At 35.1% G+C, this 18,594-nt stretch overlaps 1 protein-coding gene and 1 pseudogene across 1 annotated transcript; one reads left to right on the top strand and one right to left on the bottom strand.

Moving 5' to 3' along the window:
- Positions 1 to 635: 635 nt before the first annotated feature.
- Positions 636 to 6,564, top strand: LOC124085081 (heterogeneous nuclear ribonucleoprotein A1-like; annotated as a pseudogene).
- An 8,597-nt stretch (positions 6,565 to 15,161) lies between these two features.
- Positions 15,162 to 17,244, bottom strand: LOC124085080 (dolichyl-diphosphooligosaccharide--protein glycosyltransferase subunit 4-like). Its single transcript, XM_046432602.1, has 2 exons — positions 17,069 to 17,244; positions 15,162 to 15,171 (listed from the first exon to the last, which is right to left on the bottom strand). The coding sequence occupies exons 1-2, from the start codon at positions 17,242 to 17,244 to the stop codon at positions 15,162 to 15,164; spliced, it is 186 nt and encodes a 61-aa protein (XP_046288558.1).
- Between the last annotated feature and the right edge of the window lie 1,350 nt (positions 17,245 to 18,594).

The raw sequence follows: 18,594 nt of genomic DNA, 5'->3' as shown, positions 1-18,594 counted from the left end.
CGTCTCTCCAATCCTGTTAGTCCAGAGCCGTTTCTCTTCTCCGGCCCCTCCCCCCCTTCCTCCTGCCCGCCAGCCAGGCCCCACTCACCGTGGTGATCTCCACAGATCTACTTACACTTGCAGCCCCCCTGAGTGCCCTATTTCTCCAACGACTGAGCACTCTCTCTGTTTGCCGTTCACCCAGACCCCAAGGTTGTGGAGCGGGTGATCTGGGAACCGTCAGCTTAATTTGCCTGGACTCCTTTGGTGGCCACTCCCCGGGAGCTGGTGGCTAAAGCCTTGGGTGTTGCTGCTGGTGGTAGGGGGAGTTGGGGATCCGGAGTCCCCTCTGCTTCCCTCGGCCCCTACAGTCACGCCCACGGAGCTCTGGGGCGAGATTTTTGAGGTTTCCCAGCTTTATGTATCTGGTGGGGATGGGAGTCACACACCTGCTGAAGCCAATTTCGCTGGGAAGGGATCCCATCCACGGAACTCTGGTGACGTCAGCTCTGTGCTATGGCGGGCCCCAGACTCCTTGCCGGAGTGTCCGATGGGAGGAATGGGTCTGGCCTGTCTCTGGTCTGTCCCGGTCAAGGTTTCAGTTCTGGTCCACTGTTTCATGAAGGCTTGTTTTGCAACCTCTTCAAAGGGTCTCTATGCCACACACAGTCTCTGGCAGTGCTGAAACGCCTCCTTCTGCGCTGGTTGCCAGACAGCTGCGCACGCAGGGTGGCCGAGATTCACCTGTCCGGGGCAAGCTGTCACCTCCAATAATCCCAAACACCCCACCTAGGTCTCATTTCAGTGAAATTTTGCTGGGAGTTTCTCAGCAGGCAGAATCTGAATGTTCTGATGTGTCTCTCTCTCCCTATGGCTGAGGAGGTACTGAAAGCGCTGCCTCCCCGCCCACTGCCATATTGAGTCCTAAAATACTTCCTTAAAAATACATTTCAAATACAAAATCAAAAAGATTAACAACATCTGGTTGATCTGTTATGTATCTGCCATGTATTTCTCAGGCCAATAAATCATAGATTTTGAAAAAATTCTCTTTATGAGTAAATATATCCAAATACCTGCATCTATAAGAATAATTTTATATTCTTTATGGGCACAATGGAATGTCCATATGGAGTTTTCTCCTTCCTAATATGTTTGTATATATGTGGATATAAGAAAATAGAAAATCCATTATGAATACATTCAAAAAATATCTTATGGTAAAAGTGTTTTCCAAAGTACATAGCATTCTTTTTATAGACAGAGTAAACTTAAATATGAGTGGTGGCTTTCAGTTCTATATGGCAAAGCAATTCTATATATGTTTCTCTCTTTTTTTCCAGTCTTTAAATAATTTTAATTTCTCTGTATTTTGTGTTGGATCATCTTTAATTTGATGTAATTGAAAATGGAATTTATTGCTCTATTTTCTGAACATTTCAAAGTACTTTAGCAGTTTGGGGTAGGGTGGGAAAAGTACTGGGGAATGATCCTGGAGATGCTTTACTACTGAGCCATATCCAGTGCTGTTTTTATTTTTATCATATTTTGAGATAGGGTCTCACTAACTTGCGCAGGGCATCACTACATTTCTGAGGCTGTCCTGGAACTTGTGATACTCCTACCTCAGCCTCAGTTTTGGATTATAGGCATACACCACTGTGCATGGCTTCTAAATAATTTTAAAAGTTTAAATGTTCGAATGTATTTTTAAATTAAATAATTTTATTGTCACTTAAATACAAAAAGGAATTTTTATTTAAAAGAGAAAGGTAGCAAGGCAAAGTATTACAGTATTTTAAGAAATATTTTTCCCAAATTATGATTGGCATTGAATTAAATAAATAAAAATGAAACATGTCAATGAGGACTTTGATAGTATTATTCTTTACAGGTGACAATATTTGCCATTAAGTTAAACCTTTTCCTGAATATAAATATTAGTAGTAGTTTTGTGTGTGTGTGCGTGTGTGTGTGTGTGTGTAGATCCACAGTGTACACTACAAATATATAGAATTTTATTTACCAATTCAAAAATTATTTTTTTAAATAAAAAAATAATTATTTATTTTTGGAGACCGGTTGGCCTTGTTGTAGTTTATGAATCTATATGAAGAAGACAATAAAGAAGTAAGCAACATGAACCTTTTTTCCTTGTATACTTTTATGCTTTAAAATAACATATACTGTATGTATTCATGAATGTCATCATATCAAGTTCTGGAGTAAAAAAATATCTGTGCTTTAGTTGTTTTATAACTTTTTAGTTGTTTTATGACGTTAGTTGTTTTATTGGGGTTTTAAAATCTAATAGGACATACCTCCCCTTTTCACTCTTGAGGTTACAGATTTCATGAGGCCAGAGCAGGTGTGTTTGCACATTGACCAGAATCAGCCTTAACTTTTAGAGTTACTAGGAATCTTTCAACTGAGGAAATATATTTCCAAAATAAAGTAGCATTCATCTTTTGTACAAAGCAAATTTAGATATTCATCACCTTCAGTTATGATGGCAAAGAAAATGAGTCACTTTTTAGAGAAATGTTTCAGCTTAAGAAAGTTCCTTTCATGTTTTGTTTTGTTTTTAAAGAAGTGTTGAAAATACATTGTTCTGATTAAAAATCTCAGTGGGCCTTCTAGTAACATAAAATATGTGTTTCAGTTTTCATTGATAAAGGAATTTTCCAATTTTCATTTTTAAATGTAATTATTTCCATGAATATGATATTTATAATGACAACAGTTTGTATTCCTCCTGAAGATGCAGCGCACTCTTGGGCTTTTTCATTTAGCCCTTGATTTTTGTTTTAAAGAGCTTCTAGTAGTAGAAGCTTATTGATGTACAGTCACAATTTTGGCAACAAACAGGAAGAAATAAAATTAGAAGAAAAAAGGCTGAAATAAATAAGAGGGTTATATACTTCCCTTAAAAAATGAGCACTTAGCTGTTCTTGGTTGATGAGATTGTACAGGGAGAACTAGCAGAATTGGTAGGTGATATTCCTGCAGCTATAAACTTTACAGGGAGCCAAGACAGCCTGCTTCAGAACTGGTGCACAGGTGCCAATGGGTAGATGTGGGAAGCACAGATAATGAGGACTAGAAAGAGAGAGGAATGCTGCATTTCAGCAGTGATGAACTTCTCACATTCTTTCTGACAGCACCTATTCACCAATATCCAAACTAAAATCCTGATTGCTCTTATCTACAGTAGACAAGTGGGAGATATTGGCAGCAAGGAGACAGATAAAGGAAGTCATCCAAACCACAAGGTGAGATACAAATATCTGTCCCACTATGTTTTTTAGAATTACAGAGAATATTCTTTCGACTCTTAACATTTAAGAAAGACATTAACTCAGCTTTGAAAATGAAGCTAAAAAATGAACTTGTTTTGTATACTACAAAGATTATTTTTTAAAAAATAGGGAAAACATAAGATATAGAAAAAAGAAGGGTATAGTAACCAGAAAAAATCTTACAATCAATTATTCTTCAGTATTATTTCTATATTTCTTTTTTTCTTTTTAATTTTTATTGTTGGTTGTTCAAAACATTACATAGTTCTTGATATATCATATTTCACACTTTGATTCAAGTGGGTTATGAACTCCCATTTTTACCCCATATACAGATTGCAGAATCACATCAGTTACACATCCATTGATTTACATATTGCCATACTAGTGTCTGTTGTATTCTGCTGCCTTTCCTATCCTCTACTATCCCCCCTCCCTTCCCCTCCCCTCCCCTCTTCTCTCTCTACCCCCTCTACTGTCATTCATTTCTCCCCCTTGTATTATTTTTCCCTTTCCCCTCACTTCCTCTTGTATGTAATTTTGTATAACCCTGAGGGTCTCCTTCCATTTCCATGCAATTTCCCTTCTCTCTCCCTTTCTATATTTCTTATAATTAGCAAAAATGGACCTAATATTCTTCACATTTTGAAATATATTAGGTATAATTGCTGTTATTTTCTTGGGTAGTTTGACTTTCTAAAAATCTAGCAACTGGAATAAATTACTTCTCTATAATACTTTCAGCTACTTGAGTCTATAATCTAGACTTTTTATTCAAATTTATACTGGCAATTCACGTTGTTTTTTATAATGTTCATGAATTCATAGACTTTCTAGGAACCTATTCTTATTCCTAAAAATGAGAATAGATTAAAAGTGAATTTGTAGTATCATCAGTGAGACCTATTATACACTGGAAAGAAGATAAAGACCTGAAATAGGAAAAAAATTCTTAAAATTATATCATTTAACTCATTAACAAATAATCTTAAAGCACTGGGTTTATGCAAGGCAATTTGCTAGGTGCTACAAAATACCGTAAAATGGAGCTTCTCCTCTTCAAGAATAATTCCACTTACCTGGTTTAAATTTATATATATATTATATAATATATATTATATATATTTACTTTGTTAAATTAAATAATTGTGTTTTTTTATCTGACTCCTTCCCCTTTAAAACCACCTGAGTTCTCATGACATCTGTTTAAAATTTCCTGTAATTCTCCATTTCTCTGAACTGCTTAGCATGTTTTCCATACTGTTCCCACTGGTGATTCTAGCCATCCTGTCACTGTTAGAAGATGTTTCTGTCATACCATGTATACTGTGCTGTACCATCTTTCCTCCCAGGTGCTCTACAACATGTACCATCGAAACACTTGTTACAGAATAACTTGATGATTTTGTAAATATCCTCTTGATCTGGAGGTTTTTCTCCATTTATCAGTGTTCTTGTCTATCACCTTCAATGCCAACTTCTCAAAAAAAGTATTCTCTGATCTTTTCCTACCTTATACAAAATATTTCCTGTGCTCCAACAACAGCTTTTCTACTAGAGTTTTATTTCACTCTCCCCTTACGTCATAGTTAATTTTTCATTTCTTTCCCTCTTGATTTGAATCTTTTTTACATTGTTAGTCTTAATTTTTTTCAGGATAGAAGTCTTTCATAAAGGGCATTTTTTAAATGCTTTTTATAAATAAAAATAAAATGTCAATGAATAAATGTCATCCCTCTAGGCTGGACACTATATAATAAAGTCAGGGATCATGTTTGTGGTTACCTTTGTCTTTATCAATACATATATAATGATTGAATTGAAAGATAATATAAATTGAATTGCTTTGAGTGCCAAGTACATGGAAAATAGTTTATTAAAAAATTTATAAATGCTGGGCATGGTGGTGCATGCGTGTAATCCCAGTGGCTCTGGAGGCTGAGGCAGGAAGATTTCAAGTTCAAAGCCAGCCTCAGTAAAAAGTGATGTGCTAAGCAACTCAGTGAGACCCTGCCTCTAAATAAAACACAAAATTGGGCTGGGGGTGTGACTCAGTGGTTAAGTACCCCTGAGTTCAATCCCCAGTAAACCCACCCCCAAAAAAACAATTTATAAAGCCTTTTCTGCCCGGGGATGCTGATGAGAAAGAATAGTTAAAGTCTCTCTTCCTACTACCTAAATCAGAGTCATGTAAAGTACCTGAACAGCCACAGAAGTTATTCATCGTAGGGCTGAGCTTTGGAACAACTGATGAGAGTCTGAGATGCCATTTTGAGCAATGGGGAATGCTCAAGGACTGTATGGTAATGAGAGACCAAAACACCAAGCACTCCAGGGGCTTGGGTTTGTCACTTATGCCACTGTGGAGGGAGTGGATGCAGCTATGAATGAAAGACCACACAAGGTGAATGGAACAGTTATAGGATCAAAGAGAGTTGTCTCAAGAGAAGATTCTCAAAGACCAAGGAGCCACTTAACTGTGAAAAATATCTGTGTTGGCGGCATTAAAGAAGACACTGAAGAACATCACCTATGGAATTATTTTGAACAGTATGGGAAAATTTAAGCTATTGAAATCATGATTAACCAAGGCAGTGGAAAGAAAAGGGGCTTTGCTTTTGTTACTTTTGATGACCATGACTCTGTGGATAAGATTGTTATTCAGAAATACCATATTGTGAATGGCCACAACTGCGAAGTGAGGAAAGCCTTGTCAAAGCAAGAGATGTCTAGTGCTTCATCTGGCCAAAGAGGTCAAGGTGGTTTTGGAAACTGGTGGTGGTTGTGGAGCTGGTTTTGGTGGAAAGGACAATTTTGGTAGTGGAGGAAACTTCAGTGGCCATGGTGGCTTAATGGCCAACCATGGTGGTGGATATGGTGGCAGCAGGATGGCTACAATGGATTTGATAATGATGGTGGTTATGGAGGAGGTGGCCCTGGTTACTCTGGAGGAAAAAGAGGCTATGGAAGTGGTGGACAGGTTTATGGAAACTAGGGCAGTGGCTATGGCAGGAGGGGTAGCTATGACAGCAATAACAATGGAGGAGGCAGAGGCGGCTTTGGAGGTGGTAGTGGAAGCAATTTTGAAGGTGGTGGGAGTTACGATGATTTTGGCAATTACTACTATCAGTCATCAGATTTTGGACCCATGAAGGGTAGAAACTTTGGAAGCAGAATCTCTAGACTTTATGGTGGTAGAGGCCAGTACTTTGCCAAACCATGAAACTAAGATGGCTATGGCAGTTCTAGCAGCAGCAGTAGCTATGGCAGTGGCGCTAGGTTTTAATACTGCTAGGAAACAATGCTTAGCAGGAGAGGAGAGCCAATGAAGTGATAGGGAAAAAGAAGACATGCTTTAGACAATATTCATGTGTATGGGCAAAAAAACTCAAGGAGTGTATTTGTGACTAATTGTATAACAGTTTATTTTAGTTTCTGTTCTGTGGAAACTGTAATGGATTCCAACAAAGGATTTTGATGTAGACTTTCTTTTTTATTTGCACCTATGCTGTTGATTGCTAAACTGTAATAAATAGTGTGATATGATGCTGAATAAATGCCTTTTCAAAAAAATTATAAAGAAATAAAGGTACCTGAAACTTACTATTCAAATTAATACTAGTAATAAAAATCATTTGAGTAAAAAGACACTTTGTAAGTTTCATGTTTCATTGGACATAATATATATTTCAAATTATTGAATAACTGAAAGTTGTAACAACAGAAACAATTTCTGATACAATAAAATATTTTCAAAGCAAATGTTTAATCTTATAAAGAATCAAAAGATTATTTAATTGTACTTTTATTTAGATATTATGGTTCTGGCTAATGAATGAGAAATTAGTGGAAAGAAAAAAAGAAACACAAGTATACACCAGAATGAAATAAGTGCTAGAATGATCATGGTTCATCTAATTAAATGTCCCAAATTCACTTGGTGGCAAGGATATTTGTCTGGAGGGCAATGTTCTCCATGAAAATAATCTTTAAATGTATTTAGGTAACTTGATCTGCTTATTTAAAAAAAATTAAATTTATTTTTGAACTGATACATAAAAACACAAAAATCAAACAATAGAGAACTATGTAATGTTTGATACATGTATATAATGAATAAAGTCTAAATCAGTTTAAATATATCTGTCTCTTTAAACACTTATCATTTCTTTAAGGTGAAAATATTCAAAGTCTGTCCTTTTAGCTTTTTGATATACAGAGGATTATCATTATCTAGAGTCACCATGTTGTGCAAACACACCATATATTTTATCCACCTTATCTAAGTATTTTTCAATACTTCTTGAACATATTAATAGTTTTAAATTTTATCACAACTTTAACAGATTTGTAAAGAACCTATTCAACTACTTAAATCCAAATCATAATATTTACCGCATGCCTATGGTAAGGTGGACTCTATTTTGAGCAATAAAATGCAAATACCTAGCAACCACTTATGTTCTTAAGAAGGTTGACCAACATAATCACTTTTATAAAAAAGTGTAGTAAGATTACATGTTAATGTTAATGGTAATATTACATGTTAAGTATTATAGGTGCCTGTCAGAAAACTTAGGTAAATCTAAGTGATTAGAATTGGGGAAAGATAGGAGGTCTCAAAATGGCAGAATAGAGAAAGTCACTTTCCTGGCTGCCCTATGGCATGAAATCAAGAAAGCAGATAGGCATCTTCTCAGCAAGGTGGGTTAAAAAAAACAAAAAAACAAAAAAATTGGGGTGGGACTTTACTGGGCATTCAAACCATCAGGAGGTTGGGTATAATAAAATAAGAAAGAAATCCTCAGCTCTACAGCTGCTGCCCCAACCAGAGGCAAGAGCCAGAACAGTCCCTCCTTAGCCAAAGTGGAAGGATAGAAATTAAAGGAACCCGCATTTTTAGGAGTCCTGTGATGTGTCTTCATATGCAGAGTTTAGAGATCAAAGACAATGCCCACTTAATCTAAAATGCATGCTGCACAATATCCTTGTGCAGAAAAGAAGCCACATCTGTGTGGAGGGCAAGAAAAAAACATTTTGCAGCCATGACATGGGCCAGCAGTTGGGGAAGCCAATTCTTGGAAAACTCAAGTTTGCACCAAATACAGGCCTGGAAATCCCGCATTGAATGACATAGTGTGCCTAAGTTACCAGTATAGAATCAGACACTGTGAGAAGTTTACACAGGGGACTACTGGTCATGGAAACCCACCAGACTCTTCCTCTTCCTCTCTGATCCGGGGGATAGCAGGGCCAGCTAGGAGACATGCAACTGGCCTGGAATTTGAAAGGGCAGGGGTGGGAGAGATTAACTTTGGAGATGCAATCCAAGACCAGGAAATATGGGGTCTAAGAATTGGCTCCTCCACCACATGAAAGAAACCTAGAAGAGATTCCTAAAGTACAGTCTTCCAGTGTGGACTAACAGTTGCTGGGCCCTAGAAGTGCACTTATTTAAAATCTCCAGACTAATTGATATTCAGTGAAGAACATGGAGCACACCTAAGCCTAAACCCCACCTTCAGGAGTTTTGCCTACCAGATTGCCTCTCTCACTCCAGCAACCTAACACTGATGGAGCAAGCATCACACTCCAGATGACCCCACCTGAGAAGCTGCTGAGAAGGGAAGCTGAGAGAGAACACATTGATTTTTTTTCTGTTTAATTGTGGCCTTAATGGGTCATAGACATTTACATATATTCATATTTGGGTTTTTTTCTCATTTTTAGCATTTTTGAAGCCAGCTATTTTCCATAGATCAGAATTTTGAGGACTAGGATATTTGATTAATATATTTCCATTTTTATATTACTTTTTAAATTTTTACTTTATATATATATATATATATATATATATGCCTATAAAATAGGCTGTCTCCATGAGATTCATAAATATATATATATATATATAATATATATATTTAATTTTACATATCTGTTTCCCTTGATTATCTTCCTCACTTATCTTCTAGGAACCAATCTCTATTGTTCTTTCTTTCACTCTTTCTTTAATATCTACCCCATATCTTCTCTCCTTTTCTCTCATAATCATCACATCCTACATCACTTCTGTTCTCTCTCTGTCCACCACTGAAATTGTAAACCCTTTTGCAAACTTGCTGTTTTCATTATAGCCAATAACTGATCATATCATATCTGTTTATTGTGTCAATTAACATTGTAGACGTCATAGCAGGAAATATTTTTGGTTACTGCTCTATATTGTTTGAATGGGATGTTGTTATTATTTGTCTCCCCCTAAATAGTGAGGTATTGGGAACCTTCTGGGATACTATCAGTCCACAGGATAGAAACACTATTTCCTCACTCTATGTGTGTCAGATGGGTAGACACACAAACAACATGAAAAAGCAAGGGAATAAATACCCCCCAAACCAAGATATTTCAATAACAGAATACATTACCATGGTGGAACAAAATGTCAGAGATGGAGTTTAGATGTAAAGGACAATGTAAGGGGTGAAATCAAAGAGAAAATACAGAAAGGTTAAGAATTCACAGTAGAATGAAAAATATCCATGATAAACAAAAGTTAAAAGAATTCATAACTAGAAAGCCTGCACTACAAAAACATACTCAATAAAATATGAATAAGAAATGAAAAATAAAAGTGAAAGGGAGGAATTATCCTAGAATAGTCAAGCAAATCAGAAACTAATTTAAAATTAAAAAAAAAGAAATAAAATGAGAAGGAATAAAAATTAATTCTCACTAAAAACATTGAATGTAAATTGCCTAAATTCATCAATCAAAAGACATAGACTGGCAGATTGGATTTTTTAAAAGACCCCAAAATAGGCTGTCTCCATGAGATTCACTTCATAGGCAAAGACATCCATGGGCTGAAGATAAAAGGCTGGGAAAAATCATATCATTTACATGGACCTTGTAAACAAGCAGAGGTATCTATCTTCATATAAGACAAAGTGGACTTCAAGCCAAAATTAATCAGAAGGGAAAAAGAAGAATATTTCATACTGCTTAAAGGAATTGTACATCAACCAGATATAACAATCATAAATATTTATGCCCCAAACAATGGAATATCTATGTATATCAAGCAAACTCTTCTCAATTTCTAGAACCAAATAGATCACAACACAATAATGCCAGGTGACTTTGACACACCTCCCTCACCACTGGATATATCTTCCAAACAATACTAGATAAAGAAGTTACAGAACTAAAAAATACAATGAATAATTTAGACCTAAAAAACATATAAAGAATATTTCAAGCTAGATGTGATAACACATGCCTGTAATCCCATCAGCTTGGGAGGCTGAAGCAGGAGGATAGCAAGTTCAAAGCCAGCCTTAGCAAAGGCAAGGCACTAAGCAACTCAGTGAGACCCTGTCTCTAAATAAAATAGAAAACAGGGCTGGGGATGTGGCTCAGTTTTAGAGTGCCCCTGAGTTCAGTCCCCAGTACCACTTCACCACCAAAAAAAAAGAATAATTCATCCATCAATGACTGAATACACTTTGTCCTCAGCAGCACATGGATCCTTCTCTAAAATAGGTCATATTTTAGGCCACAAAAGCAATTATAACTAAATACAAAATTAGAAATCAATGATAAAATAAAAAATAAAAGCTACTCTAACACCTGGAGACTAAACAATATGCTATTAAATGGTCAATGGATTCTAGAAGATACCAGGATGAAATTTAAAAAAATACTTAGAGGTAAATGAGAATAGCAATACAACATATCAAAATCTCTGGGAAACTATGAATGAATGGGGTTTTAAGAGAAAAGTTCATTGCACTGAGCTCATTCATTAAAAGAACAAACAGATAGTCATCAAGTAAATAACCTAACATTATTATCAAAACCATAGAAAAAGAAGAACAAATCGATACCAAAAGCAGTAAAAGACAGAAAATAATTAAAATCAAAGCTGAAATCAACAAAATTGAAACAAAAATCCTAAAAATTGATGAAACAAAAAGTTCGTTCTTTAAAAATACAAATAAAAAAATATAAACCATTAGCCAAGCTAACAAAGAGAGAGAAAGAAAAATGAACTTACTAAAATTTGTGATGAAAAAGGAAATATCAAAAAGGACACTATGAAATATAGGTGATAATCAAACTATTTTGAAAATTTATATGCTGATAAAATAGAAAATCTTGAAGATATTGACAATTTCTAGGGACATAACATACTCAGATTGAATCTGGAATACAGAATATTTAAACAGATCAATTTCAAGTATTAAAAGTGAAGATATTATAAAAAGCCTACTAACAAAGAAAAGCCCACGTCCAGACAGATTCTCAACCAAGTTTTACCAGACCTTCAAAGAATAACTACACCAAAACTCCTCAAATTATTTCATGAACTAGAAAAGGAAGGAATCCTTCCAAACTCTTTCTATGAAGCTAGTATTATCCTGATACCAAAACAGACAAAGACTAATCAAAGGAAGAAAACTTCAGACCAATATCCCTGATGAACATAGGCGCAAAAATTCTTAATAAAATACTGGCAAATTTCATACAAAAACATTAAAAAGATAATGAACCATGATCAAGTAGTGTTCATTCTAGGAATGCAAGGATGGTTCAACATATGAAAATCAATAAGTATAAATCATCACCCCAGTAGCTTTAAAGACAAGAATCACATGATTATTTCAATAGATGCAGAAAAAGCATTTGACAAAATATATTACACCTTCATGTGCAAAACATTAGAGAAAAACTAGGGATAGTAGGAGCATACCTCAATATTACAAAAGCTATCTTTGCTAAACCCACAGTCAACATCATTCTAAATGGAGAAAAATTGAAAGCATTCCTTCTAAAAACTGGAACAAGACAAAGAAATACTCTTTCGCCACTTCTATTCAACATAGTCCTGGAAAATCTCGCCAGAGCAATTAGACAGAGGAAAGAAATTAAATGAATATGAATAGAAAAAGAATTCAAACTATCCCTATTTACCAACATCATGATTTTATATTTAAAAGACCCCCCAAAAAAATAACTCTACTAGAAAACATCTAGAATTCATAAATGAATTCAGTAAAGTAGTAGAATATAAAATTAACACCCATAAATCAATTGTGTTTGTATACATCAGTGGTAAAACAACTGAGAGAAATTAGGAAAACTATTCCAATCACAAAAGCCTCAGAAAAAAATATTTGGGAATGAATCTAACAAAAGTGATGAAACACCTCTACCATGAAAACTACAGAACACTATAGAAAGACATTGAAGAAGACATTAGAAGATGTAAAGCTCTCCCATATTCTTGGATAGGCAGAATAAATATCATCAAAATGGCCACATTACCAAAAGCACTATGCAGATTTAATGCAGTTCTTATTAAAATTCTAAGAGTGTTCTTCATAGAAATAGAAATGGCAATTATGAAATTCATTTGGAAAAATAAGAGGCCCAGAATTGCCAAAGCAATCTACATCAAGAAAACTGACTTAGGAGGCATCACACTACCAGACCTTAAATTATACTACAGAGCTATAACAAAAATGGCATGGTATTGGCAAAAAAACAGACATGAAGACAAATGAAATAGAATGGAAGACACAGAGAACAAACTCACATAAATACAGTTATCTCATACTAGACAAAGACACCATAAACATTCATAGGAGAAAAGATGGCTTCTTCAACCAATGGTGCTAGAAAAAATGCAACTCCATATGTAGCAAAATGAAATTTAACCCTTATCTCTCACCCTGAACAAAACTCAACTCAAGGTGGATCAAAGATCTAGGTATTACATGAGACATCACACCTACTAGAAGAAAAAGTAGGCCCAACTCTCAATCATGTTGACTTTTGAACTGAATTCCTCAACAAGACTCCTAAAGCACAAGAAGTAAAATGTTAAAAATCAATAAATGAGATGGTATCAAACTAAAAACTTCTTCACATCAAAGGAAACAATGGATAATGTGAAGAGAGAGCCTCCAAATGGGAGAAAATTTTCTCCACCTGCAGCTCAGAGCATTAATCTCCATGATATATAAAGAATGCAAAAAGCTTCACACCAAAAAACAAATAACCCAATTAATAAATGGGTTAAGGAACTCAAGAGACACTTCACAAAAGAAGAAATACAGTCAACAAATATGTGAAAAAATCTTCAACATCACTAGCAATTAGAGAAATACAAATTAAAACTACACTGAGATTTCATCTCACTCTAGTCAGAATGGCAATTATCAAGACTAGGAGTAACAATGAATGTTTGCATGGATGTGGTGAAAGAGGTTCACTCATAAATTGCTGGTGGGGATGCAAAGTAGCACAACCACTCTGGAAAGCAGTATGGAGAGTCTTCAGAAAACTTAAAATGGAACCATCATTTGACCCAATTATCTCACTCCTCTGTATATAAGTCCCAAAGGACTTAAAATCAGCATAGTATAGTGACATGGCCACATCAATATTTATAGCAGCTCAATTCACAATAGCTAATTTATGGAACCAACCTAAGTGCCCTTCAACAGAAGAGTGGATGAAGAAAATGTGGTGGGTGTATATATGCAATGGACTATTATTCATCTTCAAAGAACAATGAAATTATGTTTCATGCTAAGTGAAATAAGCCAGTCCCAGAAAACTATCATGCTAAGTGAAATAAGCCAATCCCAGAAAACCAAAAGCTAGAAGTTTTCTCTGGTATGTGAATGCTAACACACAACAAGGTGGAGAGAGGAAGAATAGAAGTTTAATAGATAAGAGTAAGGGAAATGAAGGGAAGAAAGGATGGATGGGAATAGGATAGACAGTAGAATAAATCAGACATTACTTTCCTATGTTCATGTATGATTACATGACCAGTGTAACTCCACATCATGTACAACCACAATAATAGGATTCTAATTAGAATAACTTATAGTCCATTTATGTATAATGTGTCAAAATACACTCTATTGTCATGTATATCTAAGAAGAACAAATAAAAGGAAAAAATGTGGGAGAATAGATAAAGAAATAGAAATTCCAAGCAGAGAAGATTGTGTGATTAAAAGCAAAGAGAAGCATAAACCATCAAATCTAAAACTACAAACAGATCATGTTTTCTGAAAGATGAACATCTCTCAAAATGACCTTAAAGTGTATTCCAGTATTCCTAATTTATTAGATCTCAGTGAAAAAAAGCCATACTTACTTGCTTTTTCTTTGGAATTAGATGTCATTTTTAATCTATATTTTTATGACAGTTGTAGCAGATATAACAATAAGACTGACTTTTTTCAAAGACCTATATTCAAGACATTGCACTAAATACTTTGCATCTGTTCTATAGTTTGGATCTGCAATGTCCCACAGAGGCCCACATGTTGAGGTCTTGTTCCCCAGCCCTTGGACTATTGCAAAGCAATGGAACCTTTAAGAGGTGGGCCTAGTGGGGGCGCTCAGGTCATTGGAGATGTGCCCTTGAAGGGAATTGTGGAATATTGGTCTCCTTCTCTCTCTTCACTTCCTATCCTCATTAGGTGAGTGGCTTTACTCCACCTCAATTCCTCACCATGATGTGCTGCCTCACAAGTCCAGAAGCAATGTCGCCAAACATTCGCTGGAGCCACCAAAATTATGAACCAAAATAATCTTTTCCTTTTTTTAGGTTGATTATTTTAGCTACTTTGTTATAGTAATGAAATGGTAACTAACCCAGCCTGTCATTCAACTTCACACTCACAGTATTTGAAGAAGGTCTTATTACCACCCCCCTCTATTTTATAGAATAAGGAAGTAAAAAAATAAATAAATTTACTTGTCCAAGTTCTTACTGTTACCAAGTATCACTATCCAGATAATTCCAAGTGCCTTCTCTGAAATGTGTTCTTTCTATCATTTTAGGTACTAATTAATCTTTTACTGATTTCTATTCAAGAAAAGACGTTTTTTTAAAGTTACAACTTTTCAGGTTTAAGGAATTGTATATTATTTGTTCTGTCCCCAGAATGATGTAGAATTTGTCATGTAAAGTAATAGCAACTCAATTTGTCACTGATTTTCTTGTAGAAATAATTATTTTTGCTTGCCCCAATTCTTTAACTCCCTATCTAATTGTTTAAAAATCACTTTTTAAATTACCATTATCCATTCAGTTATTCAGTATTAGACCATGTTTGTTATATTCTAAAATCTGTTCTCTCTTTCTTCTTTGAGCTAGAAAGTTTCTCTCTAAAAAATGTACATATTTCTTTTCTTTTCTTTCTTTTTTGCTTTTCACAGCAGATGATGCATCTATTATTAAAACAGTATCAATAATGTGACTTCTTAGCCCTCATTAAATTCTCTATTTTGAAGCTACCTAATATTATATCTCTCCTTCAAATTCAGTTTAAAATTAGTTTCATTTGTTTTGTCCTTAGCTTTAGAGTATTTGAATTATATTCTTAACACTTAAAAAAGTAATTAATGTCAACAACTTAAACAACTTTTATTTAATATGGTATGATTAAGTCCCACTCAGTCCCACTCAATATTCCTTCCTTTCTTGTTTTATTATTGCTTTCATTAAATAAAAATATTTATTATGTGCTAAGGCTTTACCTTATATAAAATAATTTATAATATAAACTCTCCAATACTCAAATATTTTCTTTCCATAATAAAAATGGTAGCATAAAATAATTTTTATTCTTCAGTTTATTTGCATGTATTTATCTTGCATGAAGGATACCATTTATAGAGATTGCTAGTTGTTTAGCTCAACCTTTATGCTCCCTTCCTCTTTAAGTAATGAAATTTTGATTTTTACAGAGTATATTGTCACCTCAATCATAAAAATCTCAAATTTCATTGAAGTGAAGCATGACCATGTGATTAAGTCCCAAATAGCTGAGTTATTTCATGAGTTATTGTGGTTTTGAAATTTGAAAGTAATTTATTTCTATTAACTTGAATAAATTTGTTAATTTCTTGAAATGTTTGAGATAAATCATGACATTATGCTGGAAAATGAAATTCTAGTTGAGCTCAGAAGTAGTGGCCACCTCTTCATTCTAACCAGATTCTCAATATGCTGTATTGTTAACCTGAATTACATAATCTCTTTGACTAAGGATTCTCAGATACTAGGGTATAAATAATTACTTGAATAATTCATTAAGCTGATAATTATCTAGTTACAATCCAGGATGACTGGATGCAATGTGAGAACATGAATCTGAATAAGCTTTGTTATTTAATGTAGTGGGGTCCTCAGGCAGACCTAAGAATCACTGCAAATAACTGCTGTAAAACATTCACTTTTACACAGCTGTTCTTTTGCTAGTGCAGTTCCTTGACACATCCTCCCTAGAAGCTCAGTGTAGATTGTTTCTTTTTAAATAATATTATCAAGGCAGAATCCACATATGGTAAAGTACACTAATTGTAAGAGCATAATTCCAGGACGTTACATAAATTTATTAAATCATGTAACCATTATCACAATCCAACTTTGATAAGTTCACTTTCTGAAAAATTTTCCTTATGCCCCCTTAGTATGCATTTGACTTTCTGCCTCTCTATATTTAAATATTATATATAAGTATATAATATATATTTAGATGTATATGTATTTATGTATCATATATATATTTTGGACTGGGGGAGAGGAGGGAGTAAAAAAGCCCTATTGGGCCCTATTCTGTGGCAGCTTCTTGTTCTATAGGGTTAAAGAAGAAATAAAAGTTGAGGAAAAAAAAGTTGTTTGGAAATATCCAGTTGTAGTTGCTTTGTATGTTGCAACAGGTAGAAGGGATGAAGTGAAGTGTGAAGGCCCCTCATACCCTCCATCTTGCCTCAGAATATGTCCTGGAACCCTGGTGGGGGTGGGGGGTAACCGACACTTTCCTTCCTGCTTCTTGGTATTGTTGGTGGCCATGTAGTGATAGAGCACCACAAGCAAGAAGAGAGACACTTCCAGCATGTTGGGGAAGATGACCAGCTGCATTTCTGTAATCATTCTGACCAGCTGGACTCTGCTCTAATGCTGCCTGTGCACCAGCTGGAGATAGGAGCCCTAGACCTAAACTTCCTAGCATCAGCTGTAGTCCAAGCAGGCACTTCTGCCGGTCAGTGTGCTGGAATGACCTCTTTGTATATATTCTCTTTTTTTGTGAATATTTCCTATAAGTAAAATGATTCACTGTAGTTTTTCTTGGCTGGACTTTTTCCACTTACCATATGGATTTAAGATCCAACCACACACTATAGTGTGTATCAGTGATTCATTACTTTTCATTGATGAATTGTATATCATTGATGGATTTATAACATTTTAAAAATATCCATCTGCCAAATTTGGGGTTATTATGAATACTTCTGCAGTATGTATATGCCTTTATGTTGACACTATACTTTTATTTTTCTTGAATAGCTTCATGTAATTGGGTTGGGGGGGTCTATTTGTTCCTTTTGTGGTGCTGAGGGTTGAACCCAGGGTTTTGCACATGCTAGGCAAGCACTCTACCATTGAGTCACATCCCTAGCTCCATATAATTGTTTTTTTAGAATAAACTGTTCACTATTCAAATATTTTATTTCAATAAAAACATAATTTTTATTCCTCAAAAGAGTTTATTTGCAGGCATTGCCTATGTTACATAAAGGATACCATTTATTGACTATATGCTGGAGATCACTAGTTATCCAGCCCAACCTTTATGCTCCCTTTCTCCTCAAGTAATGGAATTTTTACTTTTACTGAGTACCTTGTCACTCCTCAAATTCCTTGAAGTGCAGCCAAGTGACCAAGCCCTAGGCAAAGAGCTGTAACTGGATGTTTTGTTCAGAGTATTTGGGAAGGAAACATGAACCTTATTTACTAGGCCTAGGGTATAATTCCTTGCTCTTATACCTTTGAGGCATTTTTCTGCCTTCAACAGTGATGCAATATCTGGATTTTGGCAGACAACTTGGACTACAAAGTAGTCCAAGATAGAATCCATAGCTTGGGCACAATAAAAAACCAGAAGTTGAGTCCCTGACAATGTGGAGAGAAGAGTTCTGCAAATCACTTCACTCTGGCACCAGCTTCAAGTACAGGAATCCCTAAGACCACCCTGGGATTTGAAAATTTTCTAGAAGAACTCACAAACCTCACTAAAAGCTGTTTTATGCATGGAGATATTATATTGCAGTTAAAGGTTTAAATACAGTCAAGATACAAGTTACATACAGCGCAGCCCAGGAAAATTCCAAACACAGAGGGTCTGAATTCTGATTTCAAGTTGTCCTCTATTCATAGAATTGTGAAAAAGGTTAATTTCCCATCAGTGAAGGTGACAGTAGGCACAGAGTACTACCAGCAAGA

Source organism: Marmota monax, unplaced genomic scaffold (assembly GCF_021218885.2).
Source record: "Marmota monax isolate L192 unplaced genomic scaffold, Marmota_monax_Labrador192_F-V1.1 WCK01_AAM20220418_F8-fsc00116, whole genome shotgun sequence".
Taxonomy (NCBI): domain Eukaryota; kingdom Metazoa; phylum Chordata; class Mammalia; order Rodentia; family Sciuridae; genus Marmota; species Marmota monax.
Note: the sequence above shows the minus strand (reverse complement) of the source record. Positions and strands in the feature narration are given on the sequence as shown.